This window comes from Mobula hypostoma, chromosome 17, assembly GCF_963921235.1.
Source record: "Mobula hypostoma chromosome 17, sMobHyp1.1, whole genome shotgun sequence".
NCBI classification, from domain to species: Eukaryota; Metazoa; Chordata; class Chondrichthyes; order Myliobatiformes; family Myliobatidae; genus Mobula; species Mobula hypostoma.
The window spans coordinates 62189648-62214258 of record NC_086113.1 but is presented as its reverse complement, the minus strand read 5'-3'; the positions used below and the strand labels follow the sequence as shown (position 1 = coordinate 62214258).

General features: G+C 39.6%; 1 protein-coding gene across 6 annotated transcripts in view; it reads left to right on the top strand.

Moving 5' to 3' along the window:
• Positions 1–24611, top strand: part of LOC134358075 (dnaJ homolog subfamily C member 13) — a 173909-nt gene that overhangs the window by 114524 nt on the left and 34774 nt on the right. For all 6 annotated transcript variants that reach the window (XM_063069998.1, XM_063070000.1, XM_063069999.1 and 3 more), the window contains 12 exons: positions 2699–2814; positions 4153–4231; positions 5223–5358; positions 7489–7670; positions 7954–8028; positions 8111–8230; positions 8430–8609; positions 8950–9117; positions 12295–12408; positions 13427–13543; positions 16183–16360; positions 21880–21971. In XM_063069998.1, coding sequence (XP_062926068.1) covers positions 2699–2814; positions 4153–4231; positions 5223–5358; positions 7489–7670; positions 7954–8028; positions 8111–8230; positions 8430–8609; positions 8950–9117; positions 12295–12408; positions 13427–13543; positions 16183–16360; positions 21880–21971 — 1557 coding nt within the window. The remainder of the gene's footprint in view (positions 1–2698; positions 2815–4152; positions 4232–5222; positions 5359–7488; positions 7671–7953; positions 8029–8110; positions 8231–8429; positions 8610–8949; positions 9118–12294; positions 12409–13426; positions 13544–16182; positions 16361–21879; positions 21972–24611) is intronic.

The window sequence follows — 24611 nt, the reverse complement described above, 5'->3', positions numbered from 1 at the left end:
CAGTTCAGTGGCACCTTTTAACAAAGTTAATTAGAATGCAATGTTTATTTGGACTCGAATATACTGGTACACTACCCCTCAGAATGGTGATTTCTAATAGCAAGTGGTGCAGCCATTGAGTACTGAGGAATGGGACTTGGTACACTGATCAGCTGTAACTAACCCTCGTACCAAGGTTTAATGTTTGCTTTATGGAATTTGCAGTAAACATTGCAGAGGGGGGAAACCTAGGCATAGCTCTACTGGTTAAGATGACTGGTTTGGATATTTTTGACCTCAGATTTGTAGCTTGTATCTATTTTCTGAAAAATTTACTGCATTGCCTAAAAATCAATGTTCCATTTAATTATAACCATATAACAATTGCAGCTTAGAAACAGGCCATCTCGGCCCTTCTAGTCCGTGCCGAACGCTTACTTTCACCTAGTCCCACTGACCTGCACTCAGCCCATAACCCTCCATTCCTTTCCTGTCCATATACCTATCCAATTTAACTTTAAATGACAATATAGAACCTGCCTCAACCACTTCTGCTGGAAGCTCGTTCCACACAGCTACCACTCTCTGAGTAAAGAAGTTCCCCCTCATGTTACTTTTAAACTTTTGCCCTTTAACTGTCAACTCATGTCCTCTTGTTTGAATCTCCCTCAGTCTCAATATATCCACGTCAACCCTATCCACGTCAACTCTATCTATCCCCCTCATAATTTTAAATACCTCTATCAAGTCCCCCCTCAACCTTCTACGCTCCAAAGAATAAAGACCCAACTTGTTCAACCTTTCACTGTAACTTAGGTGATGAAACCCAGGTAACATTCTAGTAAATCTTCTCTGTATTCTCTCAATTTTGTTGACCTCTTTCTTATTTTCCTATAATTCGGTGACCAGAACTGTACACAATACTCCAAATTTGTCCTTACCAATGCCTTGTACAATTTCAACATTACATCCCAACTCCTATACTCAATGCTCTGATCAATAAAGGCCAGCATACCAAAAGCTTTCTTCACCACCGTATCCACATGAGATTCCACCTTCAGGGAACTATGCACCATTATTCCTAGATCCCTCTGTTCTACTGCATTCTTCAATGCCCTACCATTTACCATGTATATCCTATTTTGATTAGCCCTACCAAAATGTAGCACCTCACATTTTTCAGCATTAAACTCCCTCTGCCATCTTTCAGCCCACTCTTCTAACTGGCCTAAATCTCTCTGCAAGCTTGGAAAACCTACTTCATTATCCACAATGTCATCTATCTTAGTATCATCTGCATACTTACTAATCCAATTTACCACCCCATCATCCAGATCATTAATGTATATGACAAACAACATTGGACCCAGTACAGATCCCTGAGGCACACCAGTAGTCACCAGCCTCCAATCTGACAAACAGTTATCCACCAGTACTCCCTCGTCTCCCATTCAGCCACTGCTGAATCCACTTTACTACTTCAATATTAATACCTAATGACTGAACCTTCCTAACTAACCTTCCGTGTGGAAGCTCGTCAAAGGCCTTACTGAAGTCCCTATAGACAATATCCACTGCTTTACCCTCGTCAACTTTCCTAGTAACCTCTTCAATAAATTCAATAAGATTTGTCAAACATGACCTTCCACGCACAAATCCATGTTGACTGTTCCTAATCAGACCCTGTCTATCCAGATTATTATACATACCATCTCTAAGAATACTTTCCATCAATTTAGCCACCACTGACGTCAAACTCACAGGCCAATAATTGCTAGGTTTACTCTTAGAACCCTTTTTAAACAATGGAACCACATGAGCAATATGCCAATCCTCCGGTACCATCCCCGTTTCTAATAACATCTGAAATAATATCTGTCAGTGCCCCTGCTATTTCCACACTAACTTCCCTCAAGGTCCTTGGGAATATCCTGTCAGGACCTGGAGACTTATCCACTTTCATATTCCTTAAAAGTGCCAGTACTTGCTCTTCTTTAATCATCATAGTTTCCATAACTTCCCTGTCTGTTTCACTTACCTTACACAATTCAGTATCCTTCTCCTTAGTGAATATTGAAGAAAACAAATTGTTTAAAATCTCCCCCATCTCTTTTGGCTCCACTAATATTTTCACCTTACTTGCCAAAGCAACCTTGTATCTTCTTTTAGCTTTTCTAATTTTTTTAAGATTCTTTTTACATTCTTTATATTCCTCAAGCACCTCATTTATTTCATGCTGCCTATATTTATTGTAGATATCTCTCTCTTTCCGAACCAAGTTTCCAATATCCCTTGAAAACCATGGCTCTCTCAAACTTTTAACCTTTCCTTTCAACCTAACAGGAACATAAGATTCTGTACCCTCAAAATTTCACCTTCAAATGACCTCCATTTCTCTATTACATCCTTCCCATATAACAAATTGTCCCAATCCACTCCTTCTAAATTCTTTCGCATCTCGTTAAAGTTAGCCTTTCTCCAATCAAAAATCTCAATCTAGATTGTTGCGCATTATGTAGATTGTTGCGCATTGTGTAGATTGTTGCGCATTGTGTAGATTGTTGCACATTTAATTGAAGTTTACTTTTAAGTCGTCTGCATGTAAAGTAATTGTTTACTTATGACTTTTAACACTGCAAAAGTAGATTACTATCATTGCTTTGGTGAGCAGCTAGATTTGAACAAGAATATTCTAATGATAATTGTTGGCATTATCTAGGTAAAATTGCTTAAAGACACACTAGATGCTTGGAAAAGGGAAGTGGAGAAGAAGCCTCCTTCAATGTCAATTGATGAAGCATATGAGGTTTTGAACCTTCCAAAGGGACAAGGAATGTGAGTAGCTTATGGACTTTTTATTGGGTCAGAAAAGGTGGCTCTAAAGTAATGGTCAAATCTTGCAAATTTCATCTTAACCATTTTCAGTCTCATTAGCAGTGCCTCAGAGATGCTCCAGTCCTGTGTTTGTATGATAAATATCTGCAGTAACTCTATGTGGAAAATGCAACATTGCAGGAAATAATACAAGCCTCGTTTTGTGGTCAATACCAAGTTAGCAGCTCCAAATAACTGTTTCAATAATTCAGTTTCTATCTGTTTCAGTGTACTTTAATGTTTCTGTCATTCTTATATTTGCAATATAGAATTGCAATTCCATTGTCTGGTATTGCATTGTCTGGCTACTGTTTGTACTTCTGTCTGTTTCTCCTTTTTTCTAACTTTGGGAACTATATTGCAAATGGCAAGTTGATGAATCAAATGAAACCTTGATTTTAATAAAAATCTTGTGTTAAATTTTTTAATTTTTGTAGTAATGTTTAATATTGTAAGTTAAACTTCCCTATTTTGTCTGCTACATGAGGTTTTCACATTTTTTACCTTGCCTCAAAAGTGTGATGTTTTACCTTGACAAGTGTTCTGAAGTCGTTTTGTGCGTTGTCAGTATATATAGCTTGTAAACGTTCCATTATGCAGCCTCTCCAACAGTGTAATTGAAAGCTTGAGCTACTTTGCTTCCAAAATGTGTTCCATGAACACTTTAATTCAAGTGGTATATGTTTGTATTTCAAGTGAAGCTTCTATGTTCTTTATCAGCATTTATTTATATCTTTTCCCCCGTTGGGTTTCCAGTTTCTTTCTCAAATGCACCTCTGTAATTTGTCTTGGGAGTATGAGAATTCCACATTCTAATCACTGTCTGAGTTGGAAACAAGAGGAATTCTGCAGATGCTGGAAATTCAAGCAACACCCATCAAAGTTGCTGGTGAACGCAGCAGGCCAGGCAGCAACTCTGGGAAGAGGTACAGTCGATGTTTCAGGCCGAGACCCTTCGTCAGGACTAACTGAAGGAGGTTAGTCCTGACGAAGGGCTCTTCCTTCAGTTAGTCCTGACGAAGGGTCTCGGCCTGAAACGTCTACTGTCTGAGTTGAATATTTTTCCTCGAGTTCTCTATTGGATTCCTTAGTGTATATTTGCCGAAGTTCTACAAAATCAAAATGCAGACACTGGACTGGCATGCACACCAGTAATATGAATTTTCAGGAACTTCATGACTCTTAATTCTGGAGGGAATGAGCAATCAAGGGAGAATTTTTCAACACCAAATAGGGTTCTCCATTTTTTGAAAAATTTTACCCATGTGTAATCTAATGTGGCATGAATTTTCTTGACAGGCAGGATGAAAGCAAGATAAGGAAAGCTTACTTTCGCCTTGCCCAGAAGTATCACCCAGACAAGAATCCTGAAGGCAGGGTATGTTTTGTGCGCAAACAGTTGTGAAATGTGTATGTCCCTTTATGCATGACTTGAAAGAACATTTACAGCATCTGTTGAGCTTTGTATTTTTGTATGGTTTTGAAAACAATTACCGAATTCAGGACATCCAAGCTGTTTTTTTTTGAAAAACAGTTTTCATTTCACTGCTATCAATGCAGCCCTCACCCATCTCCATTTCCCACACCTTCCACACAAATAGGAATAGGATTGTCCTTGTTCTCATCTACCACAATGTGTCATTCTCTGCAACTTCTGACTTCTCCAGCATTACAAAAAAGATTGGATCTCATGGTAGCTAGCTAGTTTAATTCCACTTCCCATTCCCATACAGGCATGTCTGTCTACAGCCGCCTCTACTGAGGCCAGATGTAGATTGGAGGCACGACAGCTCGTATTCCATTTTGGCAGTCTTCAACCCTAGAGTATCTACATCGATTTCTCTGACTTCCAGAAACTACTCCTCTTTCCCCTAAACTTTCCTTTATTCTTCTGGAAACTTTACATCTCTTTCCCCTTGCCTACCCTTACTACCTACCCATCTCCAACACCTTTCTCTTTCCTCTGGTACAGTACCACCTTCCTTTTATTCCATGTTCTACTATCCTGCACTATCAGATTCCTAGATTCTTCCTTCAGCCCTTTGCCTTTTCGCCTCCCAGCTTCTCACATAACCCCTTCTCCCCCCAACCCCCACTTCCCTACCTTTCCCCTTCATCTGCCACCTTGTGCTCTGTACCCTCCCCCTCCTTTTTGTCTTCTGTCCCCTTTCTTTCTAATTCTGAAGAAGGGTCTTCACTCCAAGTATCACCTGTTCATTCCCTCCGTAGATGCTGCCTGCCCTGCAGAGTCTTATGGTTTTTGCAGCAACCTCAGATTTTAACCGAACATTTACTTAGTGTGCAATTTAGATATATTCGTAATTGGCAATCTTGTAATATTCTGTCTTCTGTATTGACAATTTTTCAAGGATATCTTTGAAAAGGTGAACAAGGCTTATGAATACTTGTGCACAAAATCAGCCAGAATGGTAGATGGACCTGATCCTGAGAACATTATCCTTATTTTGAAAACACAAAGCATCCTCTTCAATAGATACAAAAAGGGTGAGGTCATAATCTTCTATTGGAACTGTTGACTGACTTTTCTAATGTACCAATTGTTAAAGATCTTTATTTGTTGGTGTACCTTTTAAATATAAAAGTGCTCATTGTATTTGGAAGTACATTAATAGTGATTAACCAATCGAAAGCAGTAATAAGGATGGAGAGAAAATTGGCAGCAACAGGATAATCAGCCTCTTGAAGGAGTTGGGAATACTTCAGAATCTGAGATTTAAATTGTTTTCAAATATCCTGATACAGAATTTATCCTTTCACACCCTAGGACTAGCTTTCTAATAGAATATAAAGGATTACAATGTGACCCAGAATGAATTGAATACAATCGGGTCTCATAAGTATTTGGTGGATAGCTAAGTCAAATACGGAACATTTGTGTATTCTTTACAAAGAGCCATCTCACCTGATTAAGCTTAGAGAAAGGCGTGTAGGAATAGTACATTTCACAAATATATCTGAAATATACCATTCTGGTGAAGCTATGATGCAGGGCAATGTGCAAATTTGTTGGTAGACATAGTATAATAAGCAGAGCCAAGCTCTCTCAAAATCAACCAACCAAAGCTATGCAAACAGTCATGTCTGTGATATGTTTCTATGAATAATAAAATCACCATTAGAAAGGGACAGAGCACAACACCCAGGAAGAAACAAGGCTGAAGAATTTGCAACAATCTTCTGCCAGTCATTTTAACAGTTCATCTTGGTTGCCTCAGTAGTTTGGCGGCCCAAGCTTTAAATTCTGTCTACTGCAAGACACTTGCAAATGAATAACTGTAGTGTGTACAGCAAAGACTTTGGATCCTGACAGAAGACGGGCTTAAGTACTTTAGCTGTTTAACTGCTGCTGCTCCTAAACCTTAACTATTCTTTTGAAGTTACTACTGTAAATCCTTGAGCTTGCTACATATTCTTGGGAGAACTTCACCATCTGGATCTGTGTGATTCATGTTGATTATTGGCTACTACCTTTTTCTGAGCACAGTTAGAACAGAGTAAATATTAGACCTGCCTGTATAGTCCCTATTTCATAAATCAACAATGAACTAGAATATGCCTCCTCTGTTTGCTCCCTCTGTCTCCTCCCTATATGATCCCATATCATTAATTGAATTTTGATTCAATTGAACAGTCCAGTATTTGACTAGTCAATCTTTCAAAGACCTTGGGAGTTCATGAATTGTATATTTCTTCTGTTGGAATTTTATTTCTGGGAGATAAACATTTTAGAACCTGTTAACATCAGCCATTTCTCAGAACACATTACAGAATGATGAGAGGCATTGATCGTGTGGATAGTTAGAGGCTTTTTCCCAGGGCTGAAATGGTTGCCACAAGACGACACAGGTTTAAGGTTCTGGGGAGTAGGTACAGAAGAGATGTCAGGGGTAAGTTTTTTTACGCAGAGCGGTGAGTGCGTGGAATGGGCTGCTGGCAGCGGTGGTGGGGGGAGATACGATAGGGTCTTTTAAGAGACTTTTGGATAGTTACATGGAGCTTAGAAAAATAGAGGGCTATGGGTAAGCCTAGTAATTTCTAAGGTAGGGACATGTTTGGCAGAACTTTGTAAGGGCCTGTATTGTGCTGAAGGTTTTCTATGTTTCTAAACTATTGTGGGCAAGGATAAGAAAAATTGTCATTTTGCTTGTAATGTGGTAGTATATCTGAGGTGCCTGACATGCAACCTAGCCTTCAAAGTTCAAAGTAAATTTTATTATCAAAGTACATGTATGTCACCATATTAAACCCTGAGATTCATTTTCTTGTGACATAGTCAACAAATCTATTGAATAGTCTATAATAGAATTAATGAAAGACTGTCCTACTAGGGCATTCAACCAGAGTGCAGAACATCGCAAATGAAAATATAAACAGGAGATGAAGAGCCTTGAAAGTGAGTGCATTGGTTGTGGGAACATTTCAATGATGGGGCAAGTGAAGTGACAGCATAACATTCTCATAAGATCCAGTCACTCTCATTAACCCATTGAAGTTAGATAGTTTGCTGAGGTTGGATTGCTGGTCAAAGCATTCTATACTATAAATGCAATTTAGTAATTTTGAGTCATTTGCAATCTTTATTGTTCTATTCACCTATCACTTGATTTTCCTTAGACCTTGAGCCCTATAAATACGCAGGATACCCGATGCTGATAAAAACTATTACTATGGAAACTTCAGATGATCAGCTGTTTTCCAAGGTGTCATTGTTGCCGGCTTCCACTGAATTGGCCTTCCATACTGTAAATTGCTCAGCACTAAATGCTGAAGAGCTTCGCAGAGAGAATGGAATAGAGGTAACTCGTGCACCATAATGTATAAAGACTAAACATAAACATAGCTTTAAAAATTCTATTCTGTTACAATTTTGGAAGTGTCAAAGGAGGAGATGTAGTTTGTAAACTTTCTCTATTTAAACCCGCTTACACAGTAATATTGGTTGCCCAGGTGTCTTTGCAGCCTGTATTTCAGGGGCTAGATAAATGTTTTAAGTTCAGTGTGCTAATTAGAATCCATGCTTTATTCTCACAGCTTCCAACACCCTTTCATGAATTTTCTGAATGGCTAACTATTTTTCAGGTACTACAAAGTGGCTTTGCACGTTGTGTGGCAGTGTTAACAAATTCAAGCAAAAAGGATGATATGGCTGTGCAGGTATAATACATTAATTTTTGTGGGGCTTAAAATACTGTATCCAGCTAATGTAGTGAAATAATGTGGAACATCTTTGTTTTAGGTTTGTGGCCATATCTGCCAGTGTTACAGTGTCGCAGCTCAGTTTGAAGAATGCAGAGAAAAGATCACAGAAATGCCCACAATCATTAGAGACATTTGCAGATTGCTGTATTATGGCAAAGTAGGTATTCACACAACAGCTCTGATTGTAGTCTCTGTTATGTCATTGCGGTTTTTGAATTTAAATGTGTTGCTTTATTTAAATTTTCTGATATTTGGTAATTCTCAAGTACAGTATTGCGTATTATGTGAGTAAAATCTCTTTTGTACTATAATCCATCTAAGTTTTATACTTGTTTTCTATGTGTTCATCCTTATAGAAATTACCACGGACAGCGATGTTGGCAGTTGAATGTGTTGGTTCTTTTGCTGTGGATTACTGGTTACAGACACACTTATTTCAAGCTGGTATTCTTTGGCACCTTCTTGTGTATCTTTTTAACTATGACTACACACTGGAAGAAAGTGGCATTCAAAAGTCTGAAGAAACTAATCAGCAGGTATTAATTGACCTTAGAATTATCTTAGTGCTACAGTCGACCTTCACTAATCCAACTACCTGTAATCAGGTTCCTTCGATAATCCGGCACTGATTATGCTTAATGTGATCCTTCTGTAATTTGGCATTTTCACTAATCTGGCACTCCTCAGGTCCCAGTGGTGCCGGATTAGTGAAGATCAACTTGTACCATACTTCGATTTCCAAAATGAAACCTAGTTTAATTTGGTTTTGGAGAATTGTCCTTTGTATATAAACAATAATTAGATGGTCTTTTACCTTAAGAAATATACTGCATATAGTCTGTGGTGAAATCAATTGTGTCTGTTTTCCTTAAACAGGAAGTTTCTAACAGTCTTGCAAAGATCTGTGTAACTGCTCTGAGTCGGTTAGGTGGTTATTTGCCAGGAGAAAAAGTAACACCTGAAAACCCCACCGTAAGAAAATGCTTGGCAGCTTTATTATCACCTTATGTCTCAAGAAGGCTTTCTAAGGACAGTCCAACTGAGGTGATGTTGTACTTACTACTCTAAGTGTATGAAATTCCTTAAATTATCCATGTCAGAAACGTTTTAATTGCACGAGTGATGCCATGGATTTAGTTAACAGCTTGTTAGTGACTCGTTTCAGAGCAAAGTTAATACTGTAAAGTTTTCTGAATCTCTCTCTCAGAAGAAACGTTAATTATTTTGTTTGTAAGACATTTTCACATAAGTGTTCTTCCAACTAATGATCGCTTGGCAATCTGGTGATTATTTTTAAGGTGCTAAAAATGAATTTTGCATATGATGTTCATTTGTTAGCATTTTATTCAAAATCATTGTTTGAGCATCTAATAAAACCCCTCACAAAATCTAAACGGTCTGCAACTTGAGATATTAGGGCAAATACAGTTTAGAAATGGGTTTTATGGAGCATATTAAGAGAGTTAAAATGCTGGTTTGGAATTTAGAGCCAATTCAAATGAAGGAATGAGTGCCATTGTAGACTATATTACTGATAAATCTGAGCGTAACCTTGAAGCCAAAGTATGATTGTGTTGGGTGTTTTTGAATTTCTATAATATTGGACTTCACTGGTTAAAATTTATAGATGTGATGTCTGCCTCTACCACCACCTCTATTCAGTGTTGAACGTTCTAGGGTACTCCTCTTTCAGAAGAGGCAAAGTGGGGAAATTTTTATATTATGTCTATGAAAAATGTTATAATTATTTAAATAGAAGGATGAGCATGTAGTGTAAATATCATCTTCAAAGGAAAATGACAGACCTGGGAACAGGGAATGTGCTGAAATTGGCTTTTGATAGGATAAGAGTAGTTAATTTGAGAGCTGGAGTTCCTTCTGATTTTACTTGACCCTTGTATTCACTTAATGCTTGATCTTGATTCTTAATTCCATAATGTATGCTTTTCCATGTTAAGGATTAAGTGTGCTCAGGCGGTTCAATAGTGCAACTTGTTGAGCTGCTGCCTCTCAGATTCAGAGATTCCAGTGCAATCCTGATCTGTAGTTCTTTCTGTATAGAGTTTGCATGTTTTATCTGTGATTTGCACTGTTTAGAGTGCTCCAGTTTTTCCAACCTAAAGTTGTCAGATACAACAGGGAAATTGACCCTTTGGTCCACTCAGTCTGTGCTGACAACCAACTGCCCATTTACATTAAACTTACAATCTACAAGATTCCTCTAGATTTTACCACTAACCTATACAATAGGACCAATTTGCATTGATGATTCAACTTATCAACCTGCACATCCTCAGGAAATCAGCGTTTGAGGACACTTGTGTCATGGAGAGCATGTAAAGATAGGGTTTAATCTTTGATGCGGTCTGCACAGACTTTGCATACGTGGAGATGAGTAGAATCTGGGGGGGTGGGGGTGGGATGAGTATGATGGGACTATGGGGGAGAATAAAGTATAATTGGTGTAGAATTTGTCTAATTAAGTGATGGTTTGATGGTCAGCTGAAAGGGATTTATTCATGCTCTGATGCTAAGTCAGGAAGGATGTTGTAGCAGTACAAGGAATCTTTGAGCATATCCTTAAATTTTTCCTGTTTGCTGGTAATCATTTCCAACAGTGGCACTGGGAATAGTTCTATTTTGGAATAATGTGACCAATCCATTGCAGCCAAGTGAGTATAACCTGGACCGCAGAGGTTATTGGTTTGGGAAAGGACACTGATGTTAGTTCACTTTCCTTCCAATGAATTTGGAGCAGTTTGTGGAGACTGATATTTTTCCAGTGTCTTGACCAACTTAAATGTATTGTGCAACTTGTAAGCGTGTAATAGGGCAGGGATCACTACTGTTTGGAGATCATGACCTTTGTGCCAGATGTAATGTCTTGATCTTTAAATACGTCTCCAATTTTTTTTGAAATGTGATGGTGAGTTTCAATGATGTCTTTTAAGATATGTAAAGTGTAGAGGGTAGTGTGGCACAATGGTGATAAGTCAGTTGGATGCAGAACTTGAGTCCCCTTATGTTTTGGTGAATGAATTAACAATGTATGAGCTTGGCTTTCTAAGTGTGTGCAAAAACGGATAGTGTATCAGCTTGTCTACTGAGATTTGCAGCGCTCTCAGTTCTGGACTGTTGCTACTGTATTTTGAGCAGTTCATCTTAAACTCTTGCCTTGAGCAGTGTGTTGGAAGTGCGGTGCAACATTATGGCAAGAGCCAGGTGAATGAGTGAGGACATGGGTGAGGTAAGGTGGGGATTTAATAAAATACTTTTGGTAGGAAAATATAACGATGGAGTAAATTTTCTAAATGAGAGCTTGCAAGGTGTTGCTGTTCAGAGAGAGGAGTACTCTTGTACATGAATTACTGAAAGTTAATGTTGCGGAGTCAGCAAACAAGATACAGACAGAACCTGGGTTGTGCAAAGGTTCCATTTCTGACAGCTCGCCACACTAATTTTTCCACAAGTCAAACATCCACTCTAGCTACCCATATCGTATAGCTCTATATGTATTTTTTATAATTCTTTCATTTAATTGAATAATCATCCTTTTGATACCTATGATTAAACTAATTAATTAAACAAATGCTATATCCAGTCAATAATGAATACCATGAAACATATTATTACTACCTTGAAAGATACTTTTAAAATGAGGGAATTTATGAAACACACACAAAAGGGAACTCAGCAGGCCAGGCAGCATCTATGGACAAGACAACAGTTGACATTTTGGGCCAAATTTGGATTTTCATAGTCGGAGTAACTTGTTAAAAGGAGAGCTTTTACACTGACTTCTTATTGCAAGAATACGAGGACAATAGTAAAGACTTGTATTAGTTCTTGATGAGACTGCTCCTAGAAAATTGTGCATGGATCTGATCTCAAGACACATTTGTGACAGAATTGTAAAAGAAAGTTCATTAGGATGATTCCTGGCATGTGGGTAGATTGTTCAATGCAGCAAAATTAAGTAAGCTGTGATTGTACTCTAAAGTTCAGAAAAGAGTAACAAATGAATTTATTAAAATGTACAAAATTCTTAAAGGTTTGATTGGATTAATAGAGAGAAGAGATTCCATGTGGCAGTCATGTCTAGAACAAAGGTCACAACTTCAAAACAAAAAGTCAGCCATTCGGGATAGATGAAAAGGCACTACATTTAACTCCATTTGATCAGATTTGCATTCTATGTAAGAACATGTTTGTTTTAAACAGATCCTGAAAATACTCAACAGTAACACTGAAACGCCATATTTGATCTGGAGCAACGGCACTAGAGCTGAACTACTGGAATTCCTTGAATCACAGCAGGAGAGCATGATCAAAAGGGTGAGACATACACTTAAGTTCTGACATTACAATAATGGAGCAAGCCAAGATGGTTTACAGGTAACACTTTTATTCCAAGCACTGTTAGGAGATATTGCAGTATGATTGAAAACTGGACTAAAAAAGAAGAAAGTTAAGGTATTAGGAGAGGTAGTTCCAGACTTTGGAGTCTCGTTGTAGAGCAGTTAAAATCTGGAATGTGCAAGAGAAGTCCTGTATGTTGAGAGAGATAAATTTCTAATTTGGAGTGCTACTGCAGCAAAAATAAACGTGAATGAGACGTTGTGTTACGGAAGGGTCACAAGGTGTGCAAGATTGGGATGATGTCAAAAGTGTTGATTCAGAAAGTGTAATGGGTTGGATGTCAATTTTAATTAACTTAGAGCTGTTGATGGAGCAGGTTAGAGATGGAAGAAGATGGTCTTGGTGTAGATACTGGAGTCAGAAGTTTAGCTCTGTTATAGTCACAAGTTCAGGCATGGAATAGTGTAGATAGCCAAACGTATGAAATTTGGTGTGAGGACTGCAGATAGCCTTGGGCATGCTGGCGTTGGAAATTGGATGAGTGTTTTATTCAGAAAACACTTTAGGAAAGTTTGGTAACTACTTAGAGGTAACTTGAGTACTAATGTTTAAAAATTGAAGGTGGTCCATAATGTATAAAAGGAAATTCACTCAGAACTGTCTAAATTCCCTTTATACTGGGCTAGTGGAAGTACTGTATTACTTCTACTATTTCACCATGTACCAAAGTCAGCTTCTACTGATGTACACTGCTGTTATTTAGTTCAAATAGTCTACGGTTAATATACAATTTAAGGTGGAAGATTAATTGTCACTTTGTTACCTAATATAGGGCACATTTTGACATATATGATATTTTTAATTTATTGAGCATTATTTTTTCTGATGGCTGAATTTTTAATAAATCTAAGAACTATTTGTCCAGTACCAGTGAATTGTATTACTAAGAAAATCGATGTATTGTTTGACACTTTAATCTCTATCGTTCCTCAAGGGGGATTGTGATAAAAATTATGGTGCAGAGTTTGTTTTCAGTGAACATGCAAAGGAGCTCATTGTCGGTGAAATTTTTGTCCGAGTCTACAATGAACAGCCAACATTCCCATTAGAGGTAAGATTGACCATCATTGTTTTGACACTAGAAATGTCAGGTTGATGGAAAAATGAGGGTGAAAATTATTTTTACTGTATGCCAAAATGTTTGACACAAGTAAATATCTGGTATTTGCATTTTCCTCTGCACCCTGGACTAAAGCCCATTTGTTTTCGTACAAAATTTCAGCCATCTTCCTCCACATCCTTTCTCTACCACGTAATCACTGACAACATTCTTTAGTAAAGGTGGGAAGTTCCTCCACTGTCTGCAAGTGAATTTACTTAAATCACAATCTTGTTGCACTATTCTTTTACTCAATAGTTATTGGGTCAGAATCATACACTAGGGATACAGGCTATTTAACTCAACTTCTCAGCACTAACCAGTGGGCACCCCTGGAAGACCTTGGAAATACAAATTGTCATTCAGACACTTAGTTTGTGCAAAACATTTCTCCTTTTTTCTTTAATTTTTTGTGTTCTATTTGACATGTTTCTACTATGAGCTTCTAACATTTTGAGCAATTATATTCATGCCTGATGATTGTATCCTCATTTGACTATCCTCAGTGCTAAGCTTTTTTGGAGAATAGTATGAGACTCATCGGTGTCTGTTGTGCAATCCAATTCATCAGTGAAATGAGCCAAAAGAGAAATATTGAACTTTACAGATTTTGTGATAAAGAATGATTCTGAGCACATTGTCAGGGAATATCATAACTGCAGAACAAGGTACAGACTGATGAAAAGAAAGTTATGATACAAGAAGCACATGGACGAAATGTGGCCACTTGTTCAGGGTTAGTGACAAAAACTCAGAAAATAAGTTACATCATGAACAATTCCAAACTTGAAGTTTTCCACTTTATACAAGGCCCAAGAGGGGTATGATGGAAAATACTCTTTATCAGTATAGTTCCAACATTGGTCAAAGAGTTCAACTCAAAGGAATTTGCCTCCAACTTTCACCTTGCCCTCCAGTTTACCTGGTCCATTTCCGACACCACCCTCCCCTTTCTAGATCTTTCTGTCTCTATCTCTGGAGATAGCTTATCTACTGATGTCTACTATAAGCCTACTGACTCTCACAGCTATCTGGAGTATTTCTCTTCTCACCCTGTCTCTTGCAAAAACGCCATCCCCTTCTCTTAATTCTTCCGTCTCCGCTGCATCTGCTCTCAGGATGAGGCTTTTCATTCCAAGACGAAGGAGATGTCCTTTTTTAAAGAAAGGGGCTTCCCTTCCTCCACCGTCAACTCTGCTCTCAAACGCATCTTCCCCATTTCACGCACATCTGCTCTCACCCCATCCTCCCGCCACCCCACTAGGAATAGGGTTCCCCTTGTCCTCACCTACCACCCCACCAGCCTCTGGGTCCAACATATAATTCTCCGTAACTTCCGCCACCTCCAACGGGATCCCACCACCAAGCACATCTTTCCCTCCCCCACCCCCCCCCCCGCTTTCCGCAGGGATTGCTCCCTACGTGACTCCTTTGTCCATTCGACCCCCATCCCTCCCCACCGATCTCCCTCCTGGCACTTATCCTTGTAAGCGGAACAAGTGCTACACATGCTCTTACACTTCCTCCCTCACTACCATTCAGGGCCCCAGACAGTCCTTCCAGGTGAGGCGACACTTCACCTGTGAGTTGGCTGGGGTGATATACTGCGTCGGGTGCTCCCGATGCAGCCTTCTATATATTGGTGAAACCCGACGTAGACTGGGAGATCGTTTTACTGAACACCTACGCTCTGTCTGCCAGGGAAAGCAGGATCTCCCAGTGGCCACATATTTTAATTCCACATCCCATTCCCATTCTGATATGTCTATCCATGGCCTCCTCTACTGTAAAGATGAAGCCACACTCAGGTTGGAGGAACAACACCTTATATTCTGTCTGGGTAGCCTCCAACCTGATGGCATGAACGTTGACTTCTCAAACTTCTGCTAATGCCGCACCTCCCCCTCGTACCCCATCTGTTAATTATTTATTTATATACACACGTTCTTTTTCTCTCTCCTTTTTCTCCCTCTGTCCCTCTCACTATTCCCCTTGCCCCATCCTCTGGGCTTCCCCTGTCCACCTTTTCTTTCTCCCTAGGCCTCCTGTCCCATGATCCTCTCATATCCCTTTTGCCAATCAACTGTCCAGCTCTTGGCTCCATCCCTCCCCCTCCTATCTTCTCCTATCATTTCAGATCTCCCCCTCCCCATCTCAAATCTCTTACTAGCTCTTCTTTCAGTTAGTCCTGATGAAGGGTCTCGGCCTGAAACGTCGACTGTACGTCTTCCTAGAGATGCTGCCTGGCCTGCTGAGTTCACCAGCAACTTTTATGTGTGGAACATGATTAGTGTTTAGGGCTACATGCAATGTATTGTGCTCTTAGTTTGCTGTGACAATTATGATATGGTTGATATTCCATTTTCTGGACTCCCATTTCCCCGTAGTTCTGTGCTAAATTGAAGGGTTAGCTGGTGGACAGCATATTTTGCTTTAGTTGGAATATTTAAATTTTAACTTGAGTATTGGAGATTCCTTAATTAATAGGTTCATAAGGCTGGTAATTTTACTGTTTGAGGTTATGCTGTTCAAATGGAATTTGACAGCTAACAAATTTTCATTAAAACTTATGCCTTGATATTTCTGTTCAGTTTCCAAAGACATTTGCAGCCAGCCTGCTTGATTATATCGGCTCACAAGCACAATATCTACACACACTGATGGCCATCACACAGACTGGGAAAGTGGAATCTGATCAACATGAAGAAAGACTAAGGCGTGCTGAAATGGCTTTGGAAGCGCTGCGTAATGTCATCAAAAACAATCCAGGTTAGTGTAGTTTGAGATTTTAATGTGGAGTGCCATATTATAAAAGCAAGATCAAATGTTCTCTTTTGAGCATGATAACCAGGCAAGGATGCATTTACCTTTTACGTTGATGTATTGTGGCTCATATGGCTCTTATACCCTCAAAAATACATGGACTGTTTCTTGTGGAACTGGTATATAGATGAATAGGTGAGCAACAGCATGGCACTTCACTTTGATATAAAACAGTAGTGTATGATGTCAAACTGAAGCATGAGCACCTCTGACCTTTGTTACAGTCTGAAAGTCAGCATGCAGCTAAAGCAAACAGTAGTTGATGAAGGGCCTCGGCCTGAAACATCGACTGCTTACTCCTTTCTATGAATGCTGCCTGGCCAGTTGAGTTCCTCCAGCATCTAGAAACTTCTTGTGGTCCTGCTTAAAGGGTTTGAAATAAAGGTTCAAAATGCTTTCCAGACACGAGGAAGAACCTGTTATGTCCTAGAGTGCATCAGAATGAGAGCTGATCCCATTGAGATAAAAAGCAGCAACTCACGGCAGAGTTTTTTTTTGGGAGCTTTGACTGGCGACCAATCAGCGTTTGGGATTGATTAGCAAGAGTAACTTAAAGGCAGGTAGGGGCAAGCAGAGTGGCCATCATTAGAGTGGTCAGTCAGAGTGGTGATTTTGAAACTTTAGCTTTTCGAGGCTTCAGTCAGAGATGGCAAAAAAGGAAAGCTGTAGATAGAATTTCCCCCTCACCCCCCCCCCCTTTATATTTGCTCAGTTAGAACAGTAGATTTGCCTGGCAGGATAGTGGAATACTACTTTTGCAGGATATGGGAAGGCAGGGAGACCTCTCGTGTCCCTGATGACTACAACTGCGAGAAGTGCATCCAGCTGCAGATTCTAACAATCTGCGTTCAGTTATTGGAGCTGGAACTGGATGAACTCTGGGTCATTCGGAGGCTGAAGGGGTGATAGATAAGACATATGGAAAGGTAGTTACACCCAAGGTGCAGGAAACTGGGTGACATTCAGGAAAGGGAAAGGAGTTAAGGAAGCAGAGCAGAATATCCCTGTGGCCATCCCTCTAAACACTTCGGATACTGTTGACCTAGCAGAGCAAAGTCACAGCAGTAGAGTATCTGGCTTTGTGACTCAATGGTGGGAAGGGGGACACTGTGGTGATAGGGGATTCATTAGTTAGGGGAACAGAAAGGTTTTATGGGTGAGAACAAGACTCCTGGATGGTATGTTGCCTCCTGGGTATCAGAGTCCGGCACTTCTCAGATTGAGTCCTCAGCATTCTTAAGTGGGAGGGTGAACAGTCAGAGGTTGTGGTCCATGACATGGATAGGACAAGTGTTGAAGTTCTGCATGGAGAGTTGAGGGAATTTGGTGCTAAGTTTAAAGGCCAGGACCTCCATGTTGTGATCTTACGATTAGTACCCATGCCACGGGCTAGTGAGGCCAGAACTAGGAAGGTTATACAGTTTAACACGTGGCTAAGGAGTTGGTGTAAGAGAATTTTTGCATAAGATTTTTGGATCATTGGGCTCTCTTCCAGGGAAGGTGGGACCAGTGCAGAATAAACACTTTGGATCTGGACTGGAGGGGGACTAATATCCTAGTGAGAAGTTTTGCTAAATGCTAGAGTTTCAGGGGGATGGGAACCAGAATGCCAGAACAGTTAGTGGAGAGGTTATGGAGACAGATGTTGGTAAGACCTCAGACAAAATCAGGAATCGAAAGGTGCAAACCTAATGTCCTGAGCTGTGCATATTTCAATGCAAGAAATATCGTAGGAAAGGTGAATGAGCTCAGCAAGGATCAACACCTGGAATTATGATATTGTAGCCATTAGTGAGACTTGGATGGAGGAGGGGCAGGACTGGCAGCTTAGTATTCCGGAGTTGCGTTGTTTTTGACATGACAGAGCAGGAGGGATTGAAAGAGGAGGGTGGCATTGCTAGTCATGGAAAATGACACGGCATTGCTCAATCAGGACAGACTGGAGAACTCGACTACTGAGGCATTATGGGTGGAAATGAGAAATTAAGGTATGGCCACGTTAATTGGACTATGTTACAGGCCACCCAACAGTCCTGGGATTTAGAGGGACAAAGTTGTAATGGGATCACAAACTGTTGCAAGTATCATACGGTTGTTATAGTAGGTGATTTTAATTTTCCACATATTGACTGGGATCCCATGCTGTAAAAGGACTAGCTGGGATAGAGTTTGTCAAATAAGTATATTCAGGAAAGTTTCCTTCATCAGTACATAAAATCCAACAAGAGAGCATGTGATACTGGATCTGCTATTAGGCAATGAGACAGGGCAGGTGGCAGAAGTCTGTGTAGGGGAACACTTTGCATCTAGTGAACACAATGCCATTAGTTTCAAAGTAAATATGCAAAAAGATGGGTCTGGTCTACGAGTTAAGATTCTAAATTGAACAAAGACCAATTTTGATGGTATTAGAAAGGATCTGGCAAGTGTGTTTTGGGACTGTTTTCTGTAAGTGTGTACTTGGTAAGTGGGAAACCTTCAAAAGTGAAGTTTTGAGCGTACAGAGCTTGTCAAAATAAAAGGTAAAGAAGGGCAAGTGTAGGGGACTTTGATTTTCAAGAGATATTGAAGCCCTGTTTAAGAGAAAAAAGGAGGTGCATAGCAGCTCTAGTCAGGTAGGAACAAATAAGGTGCTTATGGAATAAAAGAAATGCAAGAGAACACTTAAGAAAGAAATCAGAGGGCTAAAAGAAGGGTTGGGGTTCCCTCGAAAACAAGGTGAAGGCAAATCCTAAGGGACTGTACAGATATGTTAAAAGCAAGATGATTGCAAGGGATAGAAGTGGTCCTCTGCAAGATCACAATGGGTAATCCATGTGTGGAGCCAAAGCAGATGGATGAGATCTTAAAATTTCTGCATCTATTTACTCGGGAGAAGGGCAGATAGTCTATAGAAGTGAGGCAAAGTGGCATCAATTTCATGCACCCCCTATAGATTACAGAGGAGATGTTTGCTGTCCTGAGGCAAAACAGGGTGGATAAATCCTCAGGGCCTGACAAGGTGTTCCCTTGGACCCCCTGAGAGACAAGAGCAGAAATTGCTGAGAAGGTACCAGAGGACTGGAGGAGAGCTAATGTTGTTCTGCTCTAAACGTAAACCAGAAAATTATAAGCTGGTGAGTCTGACATCAGTTGTTGAAAAGTTATTGGAAGGTATTCCAAGTGACTGGATATGAGTATTTGGATAGACAGGGACTGACTAGGGATAGATGGTCAGCATGGCTTTGTGCATGGTAGGTCATGTCTAACCAACCTTGGAGTTTTTCGAGGAAGTTACCAGGAAAGTGGATGAAGGCAAGGCAGTGGATGACTTTAGGAAGGCATTTGACAAGGTCCTGCATGGGAGGCTTGTCAAGAAGTTCCAGTCTCTCAGCATTCAAGATTAGGTAGTAAATTGGATTAGATATGGGCTTTGTGGGAGAAGCCAGAGAGTGGTAGTAGATTGTTGCCTGTCTGACTGGAGGCCTGTGACTAGTGGAGTACTGTTGGGATCAGTGTTGGGTCCATTGTTGTTTGTCATCAATGTCAATGATGTGGTTAACTGGATTAGCAAATTTGCGGATGATACCAAGATTGGGGGTGTAATGGATAGAGAGGAAGGCTATCATGGCTTGCAGAGGGATCTGCATCAGCTGGAAAAATGGGCCGCAAAATTGCAGATGGAACTTAATGCAGACAAGTGAGAGGTTTTGCACTTTGGTAGGACTAACCAAGGTAGGTCTTGCGCAAGGTGGGCACTGAGGAGTGTGATAGAACAAAAGGATATGGGAATACAGTTCCATAATTTATTGAAAGTAGCGTCACAGGTAGCTAGAGTCATTTTTTTTTAAAAAAAAAAGGCTTTTGGCAGATTGGCCTTTGTAAATCAATGTATTGAGTACATGAGATGATGTTATGTTGAAGTTGTGCAAGACAATGGTGAGACCTAATTTGGAGTATTGTGTGCAGTTTTGGTCACCTACACACAGGAAAGATGTAACTAAAGTTGAAAGAGTACATAGAAAATTTACAAGGATGTTGCTGGGTCTGGAGGACCTGAGGTGTAAGGAAAGATTGAATAGGTTAGGACTGTGTTCCTTAGAACAGAGAAGATTAAGAAGATATTTGATGGAGGTTTACAAAATTGAGGGATATAGATAGGGTAAATGCAAATAGGCTTTTTTTCACTGAGGTTGGCTGGAACTACAACCAGAGGTCATGGGTTAAGGGTGAAAGGTGAGAAGTTGTAAGGGTGGAGTGAGTTGCCAGCATATATGGTGCATGTAAGATCGATTTCAATGTTTAAGAGAAGTTTGGATAGGTACAGCGATGGAAAGGGTATGGAGGGCTATGGTCCCGATGCAGCTTGCTGGGAGTAGGCAGTTTAAATGGTTTGGCAGGGACTAGATGGGCCGAAGAGACTGTTTCTATGCTATACTACTCTGTGACTCTATGAAACAAAGTCATGAATTTTGCATGTTAGGTCAGGGGATAGTAGAGGGCATTGATACGAAGGATCAGTCAAATTGATTGGCCTGTTCATTATGTGGGAGAAAAGATTTGTCTGTGTGCACAAACTCAGCTAGATTAGATACCTCTACAAAGCAAAGCTTCCCTTCAAGTTTCCTTTTGTTTTAAAAAAGAGCACCAGCCTTTCTACTTAAAATATTCCATACATGAAAGTGCATTGCCTTTTGGAAATGGATCCTATCCTATCAATTTCCAGCAATGCCTATTAATGACAAGTGCATCAAACTTGTATGTAGTTAGTACTGGAAAATGATGCTTTCATTTTTGCTGAGAATTTTATCTCAAATATTATCCATGAAATTGTCTTTTTGTAGAGCAATTTTACAAACATAGCTTCTAAACATTTATTTCAAGTTTGCTCATCTCCGCTAGGAGTGATTGTCCTGATGATTCACCATTTTTGAGAGAATGTCTCTCTGTGGGTGGATTCAAGAGTGGTAGTGGGGGTTGCTTGGACTATGTTAAGTGACAAACAATTGGGTGAAGGAACTTGGTGTGTGGAACAACATTTTTGAGGGGCATGGGGGGAAAAAGAAATATGGGTTGAAATGCTATGCCCAGTTTAAGTTCAGGTTTAATTGTCATTCAACATACACATGAACACTTCCAAATGAAACAGCATTCCTCTGGCGCCAAGGTGCAAAACACAGAAGCAACAGTCACACACAGCACATAATTACGATAACAGAAAAACATTGTTACAAAATACTTTAAATAATATAGCGCAAGTCCCTGAGTGTCATGGCATGTGAATCGATGGTGTGTGGATGTTGTCATGGAGCCATGTTTCTGAGAACAAGTCCGTAACTTGTTCCCTCACACTTGACGCACACACACACTTTGACCCACTTTGTGTCTTCATTATATTATATTAAGTTCCATTATTGCAATGCATTTTCTGTTCAGTTTGTCTTTGAGCTCCAGTTTACAGGTCTTCATTGTGAGTTTTGTTTCAGGTGCTGAAATGGAATGCTTTGGTCATTTTAAATTGATCTTTTCTCTTTTGCGGGTTCATGGAGCTGGACAGGTCCAACAGCTTGCATTGGAGGTAAGATGTGGACTTCTTACTGTTTAAGGCATCTTTACAGCCTAATTTTCCTTTTTGCCCTTTTACCCTGAGTAATAATGCATGATCGCCCAAACGTATAATGCGCAAGGCACATGAAGAAGAAGAATGATGCATTGCAACTCCAAAGTGAACTTCACTGTGAGAAAAATTGGTGTCATGGCTATTGACTTGAAGTATGTGAGAGCTACATTCCACACTGTCATTGTGTGCATTGTGTAATAGGGTTTCAACTGTGTGAATCAGTTTTGGGTGCAATGAGGTTAAAGTTGTACAGCATGGAAAAAGGCCATTCAGCCCACCATGTCCATGCTGACTAGTGGTCGTGCTTCTATATTAATCCTATCTTCACTGCCCAGGCAATTTATATTATTTAGAGACGTATAAATGCTGTTAGTAATTCCATCTCCACCACTCATTTTGGGCAATATTCCAGATGTTTACCAATCCCTGGATGAAAAGCTTCCCTTTCAATTCCTTGTCCTTTGTTTTAAATCTATGACCTTTGTTTTTTTTTGTAAATTAAACATTATAATAACAAAGTCTGCAAGTGCTGGAAATCCAAAGCAACACAGACAATGCTGGAGGAACTCATCAGGTCAGGCAGCATCTATGGGAATGGATAGACAGTTTATATTTCAGGCTGAGACTCTTCATCAGGACTGAGAGGGAAGGGGTAAAATGCTAGAATAAAAAGGTGGGGTGAGTGGAAAGGGGCTAGATGGAAGGTGATGGTTGAAGCCAGGTGGGTGGCAAATGTCAAGGGCCAGAGAAGGAAGAATGTTATGGGAGTAGCGAGTAGACCATAGCACATAAGGGAGGGGGACCCGGAGGAAGTAATAGGCTGGTGACTAAGAATAATTTGCCTTTGACTGTGTAGGGTGCTCTTCGGGAACATTTTACTTTGTTTGTTCTCTTCAGAATTGTCTTTCCTTAAAGAAGCAACAGCTTTCTATGTTTATACAAATTCAATGCATTGATGTGTAACCTGAAAGAGTATTTAATAGTATTGACTTGGTGGAAGTGACGGTTTTGAAAATTAGTGGTAATATATTTGATTTTTATATTTGAAAGGGTGCCTTTTATTTTAGAAAAAACATTGGATGCCATTAAACTTCTGGTGTTTGTCAGTGTTGGGGCAGTAATCATGCTTTACAGATATTGCAGTTTAGAAGTAGGCAGTGCAGCATTTATGCTGGGGCACCACTTTGTGTTGTACTGAAAATAATGTACAGTTTAACAGAGATAATAGATCTACCTTGTGGAAAAGCCTTGGTATTTTTAGTACATGTGGATACTTCAATAATTTTGGTGATTTGCAAAACTGATGATGAAAACTGTACAGCGTGATTATTGACTCAACACGATTTGCCTGGTGGCCGCTGATGGAGTAACAGCTCTCTGCTGGTGCTCCTAACTTACTTTTGTCTCCAACCTTTTGAAATACTACTGTTAGATGGGTTATTATATTACTATGACTACCAAAGCAGCTTTGGAAGCTATTACGGGCTCAATTCAAAAGCTTACTGAGGAGTTTCAACAGTTTAGAAAAGAAGCATCAGCTGATTCGCAACAAATCAGCGCTGAAATTAAACAAATAGGTATGAAATTAGACGATATTCAAGCAACTCTAACCGAGCATGATAAGGAGATAAAGGAACATGAAGAAGTTATTATCATCACTGGACAAGAGAATGGATGATTTGCAAAAGCTGTATGAAAAACAATCCAAGTCCAACGAAATACTGAGACAGAAGATTATTCATTTGGAAAACAGAAGTAGGAGAAACAACTTACGAATCTTGGGACTTAAAGAGCAAACGGAAGGAGATGATCCTAAAGAATTCTTTGCAAACCTTTTGATGGAATTATTCCGATATTATAAAGTCTCTGCCTTTGATCATGCTCACAGATCACCTATCTACGGATTGACTTCAAAATCAAAACCAAGATCAGTCATTATATGTTTCCATGAATTTCAAATAAAGGACCATCTGATTCGTGATGTCCATGGAAAAGGTATGATCGACTACCAAGGTCAGAAGATTTCGTATTGTTGAAGATTTTTCATCGGAAGTTATGGCAGAGCTATACAGCCAAAATTTTAAGCCTTCTCTTTGTTGTCCGGCTCGACTGAGAATCACAATGAAAGGTGGATCATTTAAATGGTTTTGTACGAAGGAGCAGGTGCAAGAATTTTTAGACTCAAAAAATGACTGTATACATATATTGAATAGATTAAAAATCTTGCAAAAACATAAATACTATATATTAAAATGACTGTTTAATATTTTTCAGTATGAATAATTGCTCTTTCTGTTTGATAAACCTGCCTAAGCTTGTTTTTTTTAACTGTATATTATTTAGTCTTGGTTGGAACAGTAAATAACCTGGAATTCTTTGGGGCGGTTCCAACAGGCTTTCTAAGGGGATGTTTTCAGTGGGAGTAGATAGCGGTTGTTCTTTGACCAATTTTCTCTGTTTGGGAGGAGGGAGGGGGATGGGGAGTTCTTTTCCTGAAGCTGATCTGGGAATCTAGTCAATTCTGTTCTAATATATCTCAAGGTTTATTATTTGGGTTTAATATACATTTCTCTGATTGCTACTTTAACCTTTCTTATA